The following is an 18842-nucleotide window of genomic DNA, read 5'->3' as shown; positions in this document are numbered from 1 at the left end:
GGTCTCCATGCATAAGAACTAGCTAGCTCACGAGCTCTCTGAGTCACAAGCAGAAAAATCCAGGAGGAAGGAACAACTCATCCTGCCAGGACGGATTCTCTGCTTCACTGACTTGAACCCCTTTCAAGAATGATGGGGAGGGCCTCCCTGGTGGCGCAGGGGTTAAAGACAGCACAGTCAAGCAATTGGCAGCCACTGCAGCATGAGTTGATCCCCACTGGCCAAGGAGCTACCCACATGGCACGGCAGACCTCTCCTGCCTTACCTGCTGCTCCCCTCAGCAGTGTATTTCAGTAGATGTGCTTGTTCTGCTCTCCATTCTGTCTCTGGTGAATCCTCTCACCTCCCTCCCCCACACACACCTCTGGCCTGTACCCCAGTTCTTGTATGCATAAATAAATAAATCTTAAAAAAAAAAAAAAAGAATGGTGGGGAGATTTTTGCCCCAGTGACCACGAGTGGAATTCGAAACAAGGACCAGAGAGATTCAGGGTCATTTCCTGTGGCTGGAAGACTATGTCGCCTGTTAACTTGGAAACTGGGCTTCCTGTTTCTCACCACAAGGAGCTGGTCCCCAGAGGCCAGTGAGAGGGAAGCCGAGCACAGAAAAGGGAGAGGGGAAGGGAAGAGGAGCCACAGATGCCTGGGCAGCCTCTGAAGACCCCCAGTCTCCGAAACTCTTCTGAGTCCTTCTAACACTTCCCTCTTTGCAAGTTTGTTCAAATCCTCTGTTATCTGCAACTGCGAGAGAATAAGCCACAACCTGGCCTGGGGAGTTAGTCTCCTTCTCCCTTAGTTTTCTCATTTGTTCGTGAAGTTCATCACTCATTTCTTTAGTCATTCATTCAGCAAATGTTTATTGAACGCATTTTCTGTGCTAGGCACTGTTTTAAGTTCTGGGAGATGTAACTGGGAACAAAAGATAGTTCAAAAAATTCTTTCCTTCACGATGCTTCTATGAAAAAGGCTTCTGGAAATAAAGAACACATATGAGAGAGGACATTGACTTCAAATGAGGTCTCAAGGGCCTCCCTGGTGGCACAAGGGGTTAAGTACCGCACTATGAAGCTGTCCTCAGCCTCTGCAGCACAAGTTCGATCCCCGGCCAACCAGGGAGCTACCCACATGGCGCAGCAGGCCTCTCCTGATTCGCCCACTGCTCCCCTCAGCAGTGTATTTCAGTCAGTCTGTTCCCCACTCTGTCTCTGGTGGATCCTCTCACCTCCCTACCCCCACATCTCTGGCCTGTACGGCAGCTCTTGTATGCATAAATAACCTTTTTTTTAAAAATGAGGTCTCAAGCAAAGGCACCTCTGATCCAACAGTGAGAGCAAAGCCCTGAGTCTTAGAAAGTGGGTCAGTGTCACTTAAAACAATATAAATTCCTTTGGTTTTATTTTTTTTAAGATTTATTTTATTTTATGCATACAAAAGCTGGGGCACAGGCCAGAGGTGTGGAGGGTGAGAGGATTCACCAGAGACAGAGTGGGGAATGGAACAGGCAGACTGACTGAAATATACTGCTGAGGGGATCAGCGGGCAATCAGGAGAGGTCTGCTGAGCCATGTGGGTAGCTCCCTGGCCAGGGATTGAAGTCGTGCTGCAGTGGCTGCGAACAGCTTCATCGGTTGCGTCTTAACCCCTTGCGCCACCAGGGAGGCCCAAATTCCTTTGGGTTCAGAAAAAATTGGATTAAAAAGAATCACTCCTTCTATAGTATCTTTTCTTTCTGTACAACTTTTTTATTTTTTTATTTTTTTTTTATAGAGGCATGTTTTCTTTCTTTCTTTCTTTATTTGTTTGTTTTGTTTATACAAGCACTGGGTACAGTCAGAAGCGCGGGAGGGTGAGAGAATTCACCAGAGCCAGAGCGGGGAGCAGAGCAGGCAGAAGGACCGAAGTACACTGCTGAGGGGAGCAGCGGGCGGCAGGAGAGGTCTGCGCGCCATGTGGGACCCTCCTCCGGTGGCCGGGGAGCAGCTGGGGATCGAACCGGCGCCACAGAGGCTGCGGGCAGCTTCGCAACCCAGCGCTCAACCACTGCGCCACCAGGGAGGCCCTCTGTACAACTTTTACTCTTGGTACCACTGCAGAAAGCATCTCTGCTGTTTTGCCGAAGGCCCCACACTCAGCCACTCCCTGTTCACACAGCAGTTCCCGCCCTGCTCTGGCTGCTGGCAGCTTTCAATCTATTTCCAGTTATCAAGGGCAGCTGCAGATAATACACCTAAGTGACAAATTAAATTCACAGATCATTTTAAAAATCTAATTTTAGCCATCCCTTCTCCCGCTTACTTCTTTATCAAAAACTACTTAGGAAGCCCAAATTAACTGGTCTGGCTCACTCTTCCGTGGCTGAGTTGCAAATGGACAGAGTGAAGACCAAAAGGCTGGCAGCAGGAGGGAGGAAGCAAAGAACGTGAAGGCCCAGACTCTCAATCTAGAAAATGCATCAAGTGAGGGCCCAGTCTTCCATATGGCCTAACATCCCAGCCTTTGGTGGCCCTTCTCAGCTCCAACTTTCCTTCTAGAGAGATAAAGCTAGTTATCACTAGCCAACCAGAGGGAAGTGGTTTCCAATCAAGAGACAATTCATGTTCTCATTCATAAGTGGAGAGGTTCTTTGTAATTTTTTATATATTCCATGCCTCAAGTGCCTCTCCATGTCCCCTCCAAAATTAAACATTTTTTCCTCTGTGTGTGGGTGTGCATGAATGTGCTTCTCTCTCTCTCTCTCTCTCTCTCTCTCTCTCACACACACACACACACACACACACACACACACACACACTCTCTGAGGTTCACCCAGCATAATATGACCAGTGTTGGTGGGGTCTGGCAGGTCCTCTGAGCCTGTGCTTCTCCTAGAACTCCTGGGGCTGGACACAGCTTAAATAAAATACTCAGGACTTTAGGGAGAAATTAGGGCACTTTTAGAAACAGTAACCAATTTGGGGTTTTAATACTAACAGCAAGTTTTGCTTCTCACTCAAAGAACAGAAGGTGGAAACATCTAAAGGAGTTCTCCAAAGGGAGAATTTGTCAGATGCCTTTATCAGTGGAGGCCTGTCCTAATCCTAACCTGACCTGTGAACTGCCTACCCAGCCACCTATCTACTTAGAAATGTAGGCAGAGGCCTCCCTGGTGGCTTAGGGGTTAAGTCTCGGTGCTATCAGCAACTATGGCCTGAGTTACCCCACCAGGGAGCTAACCCACATATGGTGCAGCAGACCTCTCCTGTCTTGCCAGCTGCTCCCCCTAGCAGTTTATTTGAGTCAATCTGCCTGTTCTGCTTCCCACTCAGTCTCGGGTAAATCCTCTCACCACCACCTCCCCCTCACCTCTGGCCTACACCCCAGTTCTACACAGAAAAAAACAAACAAAAAAAAGAAATGCAGGCAGTCAGGCATACCTTCCTCCTGATTTTATTTTGAAGTCAAGGTGAACACATGCAAACACCTAAGCAAATATAGCCTTATTGTACTCACAATGGATCTGTAAGCTTCCACCTACTGGCCTCAGGCAGAGAGAGGAGGGAGGTAGAACATCCCAGGACAAACTCAGTTCTGCTTTGTGTGGGAACATCCTTTTCCCTCGCATCTTAAAGACTCCCTGAGGTGGGCCTCCCTGGTGGCGCAAGGGGTTATGAAGCTATCTGCAGCAGGAGTCCTATCCTGGGCCAGGGAGCTACCCACAAGGCACAGCAGACCTCTCGTCCTCTCCCCTGATGCTCCCCTCAGGAGCATATTTCAGTCTGCCTTCTGTTCCCCTCTGTCTCTAGTGAATCCTCTCATTCCCCCATCCTGCACCTCTGGCTTGCACCCCAGTTCTTGTATGCATAAATAAATAAATCTTAAAAAAAAAAAAGACTCCCTGGGGTGGCTAGCTTGGTCTAGGCACTGCCTGCAAAGCCATGATCTTTCAATCAGACTGAATATTAATCATAATCAATTATGCTATGGTGCTAGGGGATCGTGCACGGGGTGTGGGGAGTGCTGGGCTGGGAGTAGGACCTGGCTGCCCCAGTCCCAGTGGATCTTAGGCTAGCTCTTAGTGATGGTAAGTTCCTCACATCCTTGTTAAAGGTGCAGACAGTTGTCCCAGCTCCACCCCAGACCAACTGCCTACAAATTTCTGGTGTTGGGGGCCTTTGATTTTGCATTTTAAGGTTTGGAGCCCAGTCAAGTTTTGCAGGTCCTGATATGGAAACCCAGAACTGGCATTCTGACCGCCACTTCTCTTCCTGCATTGGGATTCTAAACCAAAGCTCATTTTTCTTAGGCTGGTCCCCATATTCTCTAGCACATTTCTACAGCATTTCTGTGGGGATTGTGGACAAGTTACTCTTAACAAATTTCCTGAGGTCCCTAAGGATGAATTCAAATTGGATTCCAGCTCTTAAACACTTTGAACATCTGATATAAGTTAACTCTTGGCCTCCAGAATAGTGATGTTGGGCAGGGCAATCATGCCAGCCAGTGTCCAAAACACTGGTTATTGTGGCTGATTTGTGTGACTGATCAGCTTATTTGGTTAAATACCAACTAATGAACGTGGTTTTGATCTTTCCTAGGCCAGCTCACTTTAATGCCCATGGACCATGAGTGGCCCATGGAATCTGAACAACAGTGTGAGGGATAGTTTCTGGCAAAATAACCTGAAGGCTGTAATAGTCTGTGATGTTAAATAAGAAGGTTCTTCCTGTGGTGTTAAAGGCACAGTAGTCTAAACGGCCATGGATACTCTCAGGTAGAATCTTTTGGATTATTTTGCAGTATCACTTGCTCATAACCCCATTCCTTAATCCCACTGTTCCCTCTGAAAGAAACTCTTCTAGCATTAAACTGGTGTCTGTTCCTGCTTGCTGGCTCACCTGTAAGCTAGTCTGTTCAAAGCTGGTCTCTCCTGTGCAGCTGAGATCAGTATTTCTGCCTTCTTGGATTTCTGAGTTCTGCCATCCCCTCTTTTTTGGCTCTACATCCTGGGGTCAAAAACTAGAGATGCGTCGTTAAGAATCCTACAGCAGGGTCAGGCTTTACCAAGGAACTGGTGAGCAAACCAGGGCTAACAGGGCAGGCTAACTTGCAATGTGAAGGAAGAAGAGGAAGATAAATGCGAAGCTTAAACTTAAAATTTCAAATTCTTTTGTTCATAACAGTAATATCAGTAGCCACCACCCATCGTGTATTCTCTTGGTTAGCCCTTGGGGAGAGTGCTTCGTGCATTACCATATTTAATTCTCTAATATTCTCCTGTCCCTCCCTCTAATGACCAAACTTGAGCTCTAAAAAGGTCTCAGTTTCCTGACTCTCTTGCAGAGGTACGCCAGGTAGCAAGGTTTTAAGGACCAGGTCAAAAACAAAAGGAGACTCAAGAAAGATAACCATGTGTCCAAATAAGGAAAAAGGGAGAGAAACTTCAGTGAAGGGTATTTAATGTCAGCAAGAAACTGTACATCTGGGGCAGAGATGAAGAGACGGTGCCAGGCCAGCCGGGCCTGACCTAGCTACGCTTCCTGTCATTCGTGAGGCCTCCTTTGATGGAGGAAGTGACAGCAGCAGCATCACAAGTTGGCTCTCCCTGTGTGGGAGCACAGTGCAATGTCCTCAGTCCAGCTTTGCACCTGGCTCTCTGCAGCTCGGGCACAAATATTCAGTTCATGTCTGTCCCAGACCCCTTCCTCTTGGTGCAGGGAGCTTGTGGCAGGAGCTAGTGAGCTGTGGAGGAAGAATCATCCAGGCCCCAGAGCCTGGGGGAGGGGTAGGTTTCCCATGCAGGTTTCCCATGCAGTCACCAGTCAGTGATGACATGGGAGGGCTGCCCATTCAGAGGAAGGAGTCTCGCCTGTCACTGCAGACCCTGCAGCATGTACATGAGCAAAGGCATAAGAAAACCTCCAGCCTCTCCCTGAACCCATCAATATTCTGGCAAGACCCTGAAGCAGCAAGATTTAAGCTGCCACCTGCACGGGGCCTCTTGGCCTGTCCGCTGGGATCCCAAGGGTGTCATTACCCCGAAGACTCCAGACTTCATCTTCTCCATCTGCCCACTACCTCGCTCCTCAAGGCCACGGTGGGTAGACAGTGAATATTCCCTATGCCCTGAGAGTCCCCGCCAGAGGGAGGGGAAAAGCCCCTTCTCCTGCCCTCTGGGAGTGGAGAAGCAGCAGCGTGCACTCCTCAAAGATCTCCAGCGTCTCTTAAATAAGCTTTTCCTTTCCATTTTCTTCTTTTAATTAGTTAGCATCCATCCATTTATTTATACAAATATAAAATAGATTTATATAGATTTATATAATATAAACTTTGCGGGGAGCGCAGAGGCCCCGCCGGCTATTTGCAGACATACTGGTCGACGATCTCCGTGCACTTCCTGCACTTGACGAAGCAGCACCAGTGGAACTTGCAGTGGCAGCGCTCCACCTGCACGCTCTTGAACTGGTCATAGCCGCGGCCACAGCACATGAGCTCGCAGCCGTCCATGCCCTCCGAGGTCTTGTTGCACAGGCGGCCCTGCGTGCCCAGCGAGCCGGTGGTGTCATTACGCAGGCAGTAGTCGGGGCTGGGGTCCACGTAGACCAGGTCCTCTGGGGTGGGTTGGTTGAAGCGGCTGTTGACCAGCTCCAGCCGGCCCTTGCGGGTGATGCGCATGGCGGCCGCGCTGTCATACTTCTCCTTGAGCTGGTCCCCCACCTTGCGGAACTCGGCCAGCTGGAGCCAGCAGGTCTTGAGGCTGCAGGACCCCGAGACGCCGTGGCACTTGCAGGCTACGTCTGCCATCTTATACACAGCCTGAGGGGAGGAGAGAGAAGAAATAAGCAGCCTCCCTGAGAGATGTCCAGCAGAAGGCTGGGGCAAGCCAGAGGTCAAGGACTGAACAGGACTCTCGGGGGGCAGGAGTATTGTTTTCCAAATGTATACACAATTCTTTCCAGAATCGCTCAAAAGCGGATAAAAGGAGCATCAAGTGGAAAAACACTGGGGAGGAGATGCACATCTGATCAGCTGCAAGGGTAACATTTGGGGCGTTTTCTACTTGCTCCATTTCTTATGGCTTGAAATGTGTTACAAACAATATGCCATTTTTACAATACAAAAGGGTATTTCTATCTCGACCAAAGCTTCAATCAAATAAAGACCAACAAAAGGTGTCCAATTTTTATACCATATGCAACACCAATGAGAAAAAAGACTCCAGTCCTGTTATAAGAGTACCAGAAGCTTCTGGCATGACCTTGGTGAGCCCAAAGCTCTCCTCCACCCTGCCAAATCCTCTAAGAATGAAATTGTTTTCTGTGTTAACCTCTGATCATTAACTCCATGGAATCAGCAGAACCCTAACCATAAACCACATCACGTTTGTGAACAAGAGCATGCTCTGCCACCCCAGTGCTCCCCAGACACCCCCTGGGGCGGTTGTGAGTGTGGAGAGAGAGAGGTGAGGCCCTGCACAGTGACAGCTCAGGTCAGTGTGCCCACCTGTGGGGGTGATTCATTTGAAAACAAATCACCCTGGAAGTCACTGAACTACAATTATGTGGAGTAGATTTGAACTTGGGTTATCCCAAGTCAAAATTTAAAAGCAAGAGTAGACCAGAAAGCTGCTTACCAAGTGTTTTTCAATGAAAGCATACTGATGCATTGTGTCAGATAACCCTGGCAGCAGGCCCAGAAGTGCAGATGGCAGAATAAAAATGCAAGCCTGCTGCAGGACATTTTGTCACCAACAGATTCAGGACTCATTTTTCAAGGGTTTTCTCTCTGATTTCTTTTCAAGAGTCCCCAGATTGTGTCTTTATTCAGCACTATACAGAGACCACTGCAGGTGCAAAAAAATAGTTTAACCATCATCAGCTCATATTACTATTGTCAAAACTCTTTCTGGTGTTTTTCTGGTATGGAATGATTCCCACCAGTTTATGGTGGAGAAATGGAAGCTCTAGAGAGGCCCAATAACGGGTTCAGGGCCACCCAGAAGGGAGCCAGACTGCTCGGGCTTCTGCACTCCGATCTTGGGGCTTAGAGGCTTAAACATGGCTTAGGGTGGAAAAGGAAGGAAGACTCCTCCCCAAGGTTAAAGGCACTAGTACTTGGCTGCAGCTCCAGGCACAAGGCACAAAGGAACCCACACCCCATTCCAACAGGCACTTCAAAGAAGGGCCTGCAATTATCCTTCTGGCACAAATCCCCAGGGTCTGAGCTGCAGCCTAACATTCCTTTGGAAATGGTGCTTGGTTTACAGAGGGATGTCAGGCATCTGGCGGCTGCTGCAGGAAGCATTAGGGTCTAATACTGTGTACCCTGCCGTTAAGTGACTAAGGGAACCGGATAAGCATCTCCACTGGGAGCAAACACTTAGGGAGATTCTGGGGAGGAGGGGTCAAGACTCCACAGAGCAAGGATGAGAATTTTGGTGGAACAAATCCCAGAGAAAGTCTGTCACTCACCCTCACTATTTAGACATACATCCCATCCTTCCGCCAAGAAGAAAGACATCGTAGAGAGGGCAATATTTGCATTTTAAACATTCTACTGTTGATAACATAGATTAATATATTATCCTGTGTGTGTGTGTGTGTGTGTGTGTGTGTGCGCGTGCGCGCGCTCGCGCAACCTTCTTGTAGAAAGGTGCAAGATCCCAATTGTTGGCCCTTCATGCTAACTGAAAATACAAGAAAGTGTTAAAAAAATTTTTGTTGTTAATGCAACATTTTTCCCTCTGGCAAAGCCCTTTTTAAGTCTCTCTCCCACTTCTCTCTAATGGTGTGGCTGAGTGTGGTAACTGACAGGAATGTCACAGGATTAGCCAGCTTTTATCTGGAAAATGCTCAGACGCCCTTGAGTGACAAGGCGGTATCAACCCATCACTCTTGCCACCAATATCTAAAATGGACTGATGAGAGACTCTTAGAGGCCAAGAGAAATTTCTGGCAAAGTATGTCTAAGATTTACTCGGTGGTCAAGATGTCAGATCCTTAAAATTCTGTTTAAAAAAAAATAAAAGATAACCTAGTTGCAAAATGCTCATCCAGAGAATTTTCAATCCTACCCCTAAGGAACTTCTTGTAGGTGTGAGGAAGTAGGAGGGGAATACCTTTGGCTTAGATGGTGATTGATAGGCGAGGTCTGTTCCTCGAAGAGGGCATAAAAAATAGAGAGGGACAAGAATTCCCAACCTGGAGCAGACAGAGGCAAAGGGAGAGATAAAGAGCCAGGGATGAGGTGTGGAGACCGGAGGAAGGGGGTTGGGGGGAATCCCAAGACAGGGGGAGAGACATAGAGAAAGCCAGGGAAGGTGTGTAAGAGAAACAAGGCAGATGGAAGGGAAGACGCTGGGAGATAAGGGCCAGTGCAAACAAACAAACAATTAAGGGCAATAAAATGAGGAGCCAGCAGAAGTGGGGTCAAGACTGTGACTGAAACGGGGCCATATTAGGATGAAGGCCTAGTCACCTCAGCATCTGCCACAATGTCCCCCCCACCCACCCACCCGCGCTCAGAGCGGGACAGGAAATGCTTTCCATGAATTTGACCTCTTGGTAGGAGGTAATATGGCGACTTCCCGCCACCTTGCCACAGGAGCCCACCCTGTAAAGCAGAGCAAAGAGAGTAGTTGCAAAGGCATCAGATGGCAATACCTGTCCTTAGGAAGCCACAGCCAGAAAGGTGAAGTAGAGTAAGCAATAGCTCAAGAAAAGCATAAAATGCTCTATAGAGGGTCAGCGCAGAGACACTAACCACGGGGAAACAGAAACACTTTGAAAGAGTAGGTGGTCCTTGACCTGAGGTCTTGCAAAATGGATAGAACTTGGCATTCAAGACATAAAGATCTTAACTTTTTTTCCTTATTAATCTCTCACACAGTACCCAAAGGCTGGCAAATGAGCTGTCAAACAGACAAGAAGCTGTAGTGGACTGAGGCAGCTCACAGGTGCCCTCAGCATGGAAGTCACCTATGACATTTCTGATCTCTGCCCTGGTTTTACCTCAATAACCACAGATCAAAGCAATGACCAGAACTAGCACCGCTGCAGAGTAACTACCGCCTCCACACCCACATCTGGATGGGCTCTATAAGGGAGGTACTGGGCAAACAGCCAGTTCCCATTGGATTTTGTGTCGTACAAGTTAGCGCAAACATACATAGCACATTGGTGATGCTACCTTTACACAGACACAAAAGACATTTCCAACTCTGTAGCAACATTACATTTCTAAATTTATTTCCTAAGAAGCTGTTGTTCTCCTGTTTTAATTGGTTCATCTCTGGTCTCAGGCAACAATACCTTGCCTGGTCCCTGAGTCAGCTGGCTCCGGGGCAACACTCTTCAAGAGGAAGTTTGTGATGCTTCCTGATTGCTATGGTCCCCTGACTTTTTGCCAGGAGAGTGTCCCACCACCCAGCGCTCAGACTTCAGACCTCTCTACAGAGCAACCTGGGCGCACCCAATACACAAACCAGCAGAACCAGAAAAGGCAGAGCTTCCAACTGAGCCTGGCTTCCTGAGGCATCAGCAGGCCTTCACAGGGCCAAGGAGAGAGGAGGCCTGAAGATGAGCTCACAGGTAAAGTCCTCGTTCAGCCACCAGAAAGGAGCCCTCGAGCCATTGCCCAGCTGCCCAGGCACATTCCATGAACCAAGCTCACCTCCAACCCTCCATTTCAGTCTACTGAGTTCAAGGCTCAGAAGACAGTCCCATCTTACACTTCCATTTATGTTCAAAACTCCTAGCTGAGGGCCTCCCTGGTGGTGCAGCGGGTTGAGCGCCATGCTGTGAAGCTGTCCGCAGCCTCTGTAGCACGGGTTTGATTCCTGGCCGGCCAGGGAGTACCCACATGGTGCGGCAGACCTCTCCTGCCTCGCTTGCTGCTCCCCTCAGCAGTGTCTTCGGTCCATCTGCCTGTTCTGCTCTCCACTCTGTCTCTGGTGAATTCTCTCACCCTCCTGTACCCCAGTTATTGTATAAATAAATAAATCTTTAAAAAAAAAAAAACAACTCCTAGCTGAGAAGCATGTCTGCCATTATCACCTAAGTATGCTTTTGGCATGGGTTTCCAAAAATGTCTGATTGCAATTTTTAACACTCAGCTCTGCTTTTCCCTGAGCCTTGAACAATTCTAATCTCTAGACTAGGTCTAATGGCTTGAGTGTCCAATCAGCTCATGTGTCCAACTACAAAGGAGAGGCAGTCAAGACAAGAGCACCACTGCTTATGTCTGGGATTCTGACTGTAAGGCTACCTTGGTCCTATAGGGACAAATGTTCTGTGGAGAAATAAAGAAGGTGAAAAATAGGACAACGTTCTCTGTCCATTGGGAGATGGAGATTTTGAAAGGGATTTGTTCATTAATGTGGGCGTCTGGGTCAGCCGTTGTAGGTAAGACTCTTGATTAAAGGTGCTAGCTGCTAGTTAACATTATTGTAGTGATCGTATTCCAACATATATGTCTAACAAACCAACACATCTTTCCTGCAAACTTAGATAACACTGAATGTCAATTATATCTCAGTATAAAAAAGAGAGCGAGAGACTGCCTTCAGGGAAAAGTAATAAATAAATAACTAAACAAGGATTTCATCCAAACGTGGCTCAATTTTAAAAGGTTGACTCCTGGGGCTTCCCTGGTGGCACAAGGAGTTAAGACACAACCTACGAAGCTGTGCGCAGCCACTGCAGCACAAGTTCGATCCCCAGCCAGGGAGCTACCCACATGGCTCAGCAGACCTCTCCTGTCTCAACCGCTGCTCCCCTCAGCAGTGTATTTCAGTGGATCCACCTGTTTTGTTCCCTACTCTGTCTCTGGTGAATCCTCTCACCACCACCCCCCCATACACCTCTGGCCTGTACCCCAGCTCTTGTATGCATAAATAAATAAATCTTTAAAAAAAGAAAAAAGATTGACTCCTACCTACTTTCTTCCTTCTTTATGAAATGCACTGTTCATAGAAGCCAAGTTCATAAAAAAGGATGAAACAATTTAAAAATAAAATAATCTGGATGGTCATGCCAATCCTCTTTCTTGATGGCCAGGCCACGAGTCCCCCGTGGCTCCCGTAGCTCAGAGTGGGAACAGCCCAGTTGGGCCAAGGAGTGTGTGTGTGTGTGGGGGGGGTGTTGCAAGGTGAGATGCAGCTTACCCTTCGACCTGCCTCGTTGTTCTGCAGATTCATGAGCACTCGGCCCTGTTCCTCTGATCCCTTGGCAAAGTTCTTCTCCCGCTCCCGAGCGTCCACGAACTCCTTAGCAAAGCGGTAGCCGTACTCCACGTTGTCCCCGCAGCCACCCCACAGCCAGTCCCGGGGAAGGTCCTTGGGCCGTGCTGTCCGGCTGCAGCCACACGTGGAGAGCTCACCCTCGCGGCAGGCCCGGCTGATGGCATTCACCACCCCGGCTGCGCTTACCGCGTACGTGAAGGCCGTCTCGCGGCTCCCTGTAAGAGAAGGCAAGGAGGTGGTAGCAAGGCCAGCCCGCTCGTGAAGGCCCTTGTCTGCTCTCTGCCTCCTCAGACACCATCACCCTGACTGTAATATTCCTGGGTTGGGGATGGGAAAGTATCAGAAGGGAGCACCTGTCACTTCCCATGGCTCTGATGGTAAGAAACTTCTCTCGAGAATAGCTAAGATTTTGCCTCCTCTGCCCTATGAACACACAGAACAGAATGCATCCCTCCAGCCCTGGCTTACACTCTCATCCATTCCAGAGAAGTTAACATGACCAGTAGATTCCTAGGAGGTAGATCTAAGTGGAGGGGAGACAGGGCAGTAAAGAAGTTATGGATCATGTGGGACTAACAGAATGAGACGGAGTCAGAAATCAGCCAATAGTGGGATTCTAGCCTAGCAAAATTTCTCCCTCACAGATGCACTTTCTCACCACCTAAGAGCCACACGTCTATCTTTTTTATTGTTGCCATTATCTAGAGAGACCAGGAGTGGCTGACATCAGGCAGAGACCTGGAGTAGAAAGTGAACTAGACTTACCATGTCCAAAATTACCCAAGCTGTCTTACTCTGCCTTCCTCTGGGTCCACACCGCCTCCTAACTCGAGAACACTGGGGACCACATGCATGGGACTTTCAACAAGGTCTCTCTGAATAAGCTGATCATTCCCAATGAAAAATCCGAGCTGTGTTCCTCTTTATGGCTGTAGCGAACCATTTATAAATTCTTGTGTATGTTCTACTTTAATAAATATGTTTATAAGAAAAAGATCGGGCCACCCCGGTGGCACAGTGGCTTGAGCGCATGCTGTGAAGCTATCTGCAGCCTCTGCAGCGGGTACGATTCCCAGCCAGCCAGGGAGAAACCCACATGGCGAGGCAGACCTCTCCTGTCTGGCCCGCTGCTCCCCTCAGCAGTGTATTTCGTCAGTCTGCCTGTTCTGTTCCCCACTCTGTCTCTGGTGAATACTCTCACCCTCCCACGCCTCTGGCCTATACCCCAGTTCTTGTATAAAAATAAATAAATCTTAAAAAAATAATAAAATAAAGGTTAAATAGATCAATTGCTCAGAAGTGTAACTTGTTCTTTAAAAATAAAAAGAAAGAAAAGAAAAAGATCAGTCACCAGGGACTGATCAAATCACAATGAGATACACTTCATAGATACAAGGATGGCTACTAATAAGTTGGTGAGAAAATGGAAAAACTGGGACCCGTATGTATCGCTAGTGGGAATATTAAATGCTGCAGCTGCTTTGGAAAACTGTCTGGCAGCTCCTCAGAAGGATAATCTTCATAGCATTAGCATTACCATACAACTCAACAATCCCTCTCCTAAGAATATATCCAAAATAAATGAAAACATAGGTCCACACACCAACTTTTACAGGAATGTTCACTGAAGCACTGTTCATAATAGCCAAAATGTAGAAACAACCCACCATGTCCAGCAGCAGATGAATGGGTAAGCAGAATTGGGCTGGCCATACAAGAGTACTACTCAGTCATAAAAAGTTAATAAGGCACCGCTGTAACCTACAACATGGATGAATCTTGAAATTATGATGCTAAGTCCATTTTGTATCTATATGGAACCATATACAAAGGTCACATAGTATATGATCTCATTTGTCTGAAATGTTGATAATATGAAAATTTGTGCAAACAGAAAGATTAGGGCCTCCCTGGTGGCGCAAGGGGTTAAGACACAACCCATGAAGCTGTCCGCAGCCTCTGCAGCACAAGTTCAATCCCCAGCTGGCCAGGGAGCTACCCACATGGCGCAGCAGACCTCTCCTGACTTGCCCGCTGCTCCCCTCAGCAGTATATTTCAGTCAATCTGCCTATTCTGTTCTCCATTCTGTCTCTGGTGAATCCTCTCGCCTCCCACACCTCTGGCCTGTACCCCAGCTCTTATATGCATAAATAAAAAAATCTTAAAAAAAAAAAAAGAAACAGGGCCTCCCCAGTGGCGCAGCGGTTGAGCGCTGAGAGGCTGCCCGCAGCCTGCGGCGCCAGTTCGATCCCCGGCTGCTCCCCGGCCACCAGAGGAGGGTCCCACATGGCGCGCAGACCTCTCCTGCCGCCCGCTGCTCCCCTCAGCAGTGTACTTCGGTCCTTCTGCCTGCTCTGCTCCCCGCTCTGGCTCTGGTGAATTCTCTCACCGCGCTTCTGACTGTACCCCGTGCATGCAAATAAATAAAAAACATGCCTCTATTAAAAAATAAATAAAAAATTAAAAAAAAAAAAAAAGAAACAGAAAGATTAGTGGTTGCCTAGTGTTTGGGTAGGAGGGGACTGGATGGAGAGTGGCTGCTAATGGATTTGTAGTTTATAGAGTTAGGCAAATATTCTGGAATTAGAGAGTGGTGATGGTTGTACAATCTTGTGACTACAGACTGAAATGCACACTTTAAAATGGTGAAATGGGGCTTCCCTGGTGGCGCAAAGGGTTAAGCCTCAGCACTATGAAGCTATCAGCAGCCACTATAGCACGAGTTCAATATCTGGCCAGGGAGCTACCCACATGGTGCGGCAGACCTCTCCTGTCTCGCCCACTGCTCCCTTCAGCAGTGTGTTTCAGTAGATCTCCCTGTTCTGCTCCCCACTCTATATCTGGTGAATTCTCTCACCCCCACCCCACACCTCTGCCTACACCACAGTTCTTATATGCATAAATAAATAAATCTTTAAAAAAAAGTAAAACAAACAAATAAATAAATAGAATGGTGACTTGTATGCTATGTGAATTATATTTTAACAAAGTTGTTAAAAAAATAACATAATTCTCATATGGACTCAGGTATGGAGGGGAGGGAGTAGTTTTAGGAGGACACTAAAATGCACTCCTGATCTCAGCAACGAAACCAGACAATCTTCTAGTCTCCACTTCCTCCTCTGCGTCTCCATGGTCAGAAGCAGACAACTGTGTCTAGGCAGGTGGAGGGAGGAGCAGTTTGCAATCACTAATAGATCTAGGTGATCCCCCACCTCACCCTACTTCTTCATTATCTAGGCACAACACTGTCAAGTTTGCAACCAGACCATGCAGGGCAAGTCAGTTTTTCTCAGTTAACCAGGGATTGGCTGCTAATGGAGATTAGGAGCGGCCCAGGAGAAACCCAGATGATCAGGGAGCCACAACCAGGAATGGCCTGCTCAGTGCTGAACTACCACCAGAGCCAGGGAGATATCTGGTCTAGGGGAGCGTGAGCTGCCAGGGTAAGATGGCCAAGAGGCTCTTAGGAGGGGGCCAGGACCCACTTTGAGAGACTCCTGGCTGAGAACTATGGCGCCTCAAGCCCCGACCTGGCATCGGGCACAGGGAGCGCCTCTGAAGCTGCAGCCGGAACACACATGCCAGCGCTGGGAGGGTCCCTTCCACAACATTCCTTGGAGCAGAGGGCTAGGCTTTCAAGGCAACCCACTCTATCTTCTCCGATGACACTAATCACACAATTCAGCTTAGATTAAGCTGAAATATGCCTCCCTATAGCTCCCGCCTGCTGGAGCTACGCTGTCTAATCCCTTCTCCATTTGACAGCCCTTCAGTATTTGAAAACAGCTAACATGCCTTTTATGTTTTCTCTTTTCCAAGTTACATATGTCTGATTTCTTCTTGCATCTTTAGCAAGCATGCTTTTTGGAACTGAATCACCACTCTCAGAACTGCCTTTTAAAATAATGAATCTGCAGTTGAGCACCTGCAGCAGGCGGCATGTGCCTATCACGGTGGCTCAGGATCAGTCTTCCAGTGAAAGAGCTGAGTCTTGCAGTCTGCCTGCCTCTGGAGGGGGGCATCACTGGGCACTAAATGTAGGTATCTCTGCCTTCACAAGAGCATTTGGGGGGCTCTGGTAAGCCTGCTAGTATAGGCCACTAATGCCACTCTCAAGCAAGAGAGAGATAACTCGGGACAGGAAATGCAGAGGGCTTGTGTGTAAGTAAAACAAGTCAGAGTAGAAATTCGAACCATGTCAAGGATAAAGGCAAATAAACCAGCAGCCGTGGCACTACCAGAGAGACCGGGCATCATTTCCTGCAAGGAGGTGGCAGGACCACATCAAGCCTTCGCTCTCCACAGTAGCCCAACTACCAGGGAGGTGTCCCCAGGCTCCTCAGGGCGGAGCCTGGGAGAAATGCCAGGGGCTCCCTCCAAGCTGCTCTGCTGCCCTCTGGCGGGCACTTCTGCAGCAGTTGCAAGAAGAAAGGAATCTTGGAAGATGACAGCGAGAGCTAGTGTGGATGGGGCAGGAGCGGAGGACAGCGCCCCAGGTAATATAAGCAAGCAGGGAAGCTACAAAAAGGATGTGGAAATGAAGCAAACAGAAAGGTTCCATGTGTAACAGATCAGGGTACAGAAAGACTATACCTGGGGGGGCTTCTGTTCCTGGCAACCCCTTTTTTCCTTAAAGCAGCCCTCCCTTTTTGGCCTTCACTCAAGCAAAATAACCCGTGAAAAGGCTCTATCCAGTGTCAGGCAGACATGAGGGTCCAAAGAACTACTCATTTCCTTAGTGTGATGAGGGGCTGCTTCTCTGCCTGGCCATCCTAGTTTTCTCATCCAAACCCCAGGGCAGAGAGTGTCGTCGACCGAAACTGCTACCCGGAAGAAGGACAAGTACTAAGGGCATTTGAATAGAACAAACAAAATGAACAAAGCATGAACAACTCCCACTTAACCCCCATGTCCATACTTTTGGGAACGCTGCCCAGCGGGACTGTCACTGGAGTGACCAAGCAGCCCTTTTATGGTCCCCGCGTGGAAGGAAGCAAGACAGCAGCAAGGTCTGCACTTCCCCCTGGTCCTGCTGTCTCTGATGGGGGGGGGGTCATGGGGGGGTAGGTCTGGAACGAAATGGCCATGTGGGCCAGGAAAGGGACAGGCTTTTCATGGTAACCCAGGCCCCGAACCCCCCAACTCTCTTGCCTGCTAATACCAGTCTTTGGGAAAACTCCAGCCTCAGGTAACTCCAGAATGCTGCCTTTTGAGGGGAAGCCTTTCTGGGAGAATGTGAGCCAGGAGAACACAGTGCTCTGACACCTTCCTTTTATGGCCCTGGGGATAAGAGCCAGTAGAATAGGGCCGGATTTCTCAATTTCTTGCCAGGGAGGGGAGGATTGCATTTCAAAAGGACCTAAAACAATTAGACCCCAGATCACACCTCCATCTAAGCAACAGGGTAGCCAAAGAATCCTAGACCAGGAGTGGAAGAGGGGATCCAGGAAGAGGTAGCCCTCTCATCTTTCTTCTGGGTCTGTCCCCTTCCCCCACTTTCACACAATTCCCCTTTCAAATGAAAAGGCCAGGACTGGATCTGGGTCGGGTTAATGACAGCTATCACCAATTTGGCCCAAGGTCCCCATCTCTCTCAGCGTCCAAGTGGAAGAGGCAAAACTGCTACAGACACTCAGGTGGCAAGTTTTGGGTTCTCCATCCGTGACTCTCAAAGGGGCCCTTGCGCTGGGACTTAAATCCCGAGGCCATGGAGGGCTTCTTGGTCAGCCCTAACTCACCTCGGACATTCTGAGCCCTCCCAGAGGGAGTCCCAGACAGGCTGCCCACCTGGGTGAAGTGGACACAGAAGGCTCACTGAGCCCTCGGAGGTGTGATCTGAGGCTCTGCTTCCTCAGAGCGCTTCTTTCTCTCCTTGCACCTGCTTCCAAACCTCCAGACAACCCGCTTTAGACCCGCATGCAGGCTCTCTCGTGCCAGTGCCGAGAGGGTCAGTAACTCGGGTGCCTTTAGCCAAGCCGCGCCTCGGTGACCACTTACCTATCTGCATGACTCTCCCAAAGACAGACGTGTTGTCCACAGTGCTGCAGTTCCACCTTCTCTGCCGGAACTGGTACTGACACTCCTTGATGCCCGTCTTGGCTCCCTCCCCTATGTAGGCCATGTGCTCCTGGTACAGCTGGCACAGCTTTCTCTGACCGGGGGAGAGCCCGGGGAGCTGACTGCACACAGGCTGGGCACCGATGATAAACATCTCAGGTCTCTGCACCGGGTTCATAGCTAACGACCTACAGCAGAGATGCAGAAAGGGGGAAAGACCAAGGCGTGAGCATGGTGGGCCTGTGTGCAGCAGTAAATCATTCATTCGCCACATTTGCTGAGTGCTTTCTGTGTACAAGGGGCTGGACTAAGCTCTCAAAAAGGAAAATTAGAAAAAACAGGGTACCTGCCTCCAGATGACGCATTGTGGGGAAACTGAGGCAGGAACACAGATAACGTGAGATATTATATGCTTAGGTCAGATTGAGTTTCTTGGTACATGGTGATCAGACAGGGAGAGAGCCGGGCGGCAGAGAGGTGCAGGCTCTTCATTTGAGGCAGGGGCAGGCGAGCCAACCCTCAACAGGAAAGCGCATGACTTGTTCAAGGAGTAGGAATGATTAG

At 48.8% G+C, this 18842-nt stretch overlaps 1 protein-coding gene across 1 annotated transcript in view; it reads right to left on the bottom strand.

Moving 5' to 3' along the window:
• Window positions 1-3422: 3422 nt before the first annotated feature.
• Window positions 3423-18842, bottom strand: part of WNT5B (Wnt family member 5B) — a 103461-nt gene continuing 88041 nt past the window's right edge. Inside the window, exons 3-5 of the mRNA XM_037514602.2 lie at window positions 18219-18466; window positions 12140-12432; window positions 3423-6792 (exon numbers count right to left, since the gene is read on the bottom strand). Coding sequence (XP_037370499.1) covers window positions 6334-6792; window positions 12140-12432; window positions 18219-18466 — 1000 coding nt within the window. The 3' untranslated portion in view covers window positions 3423-6333. The remainder of the gene's footprint in view (window positions 6793-12139; window positions 12433-18218; window positions 18467-18842) is intronic.

Source organism: Talpa occidentalis, unplaced genomic scaffold (assembly GCF_014898055.3).
Source record: "Talpa occidentalis isolate TD23 unplaced genomic scaffold, MPIMG_talOcc4v2.1 talOcc4.16, whole genome shotgun sequence".
NCBI classification, from domain to species: domain Eukaryota; kingdom Metazoa; phylum Chordata; class Mammalia; order Eulipotyphla; family Talpidae; genus Talpa; species Talpa occidentalis.
Note: the sequence above shows the minus strand (reverse complement) of the source record. Positions and strands in the feature narration are given on the sequence as shown.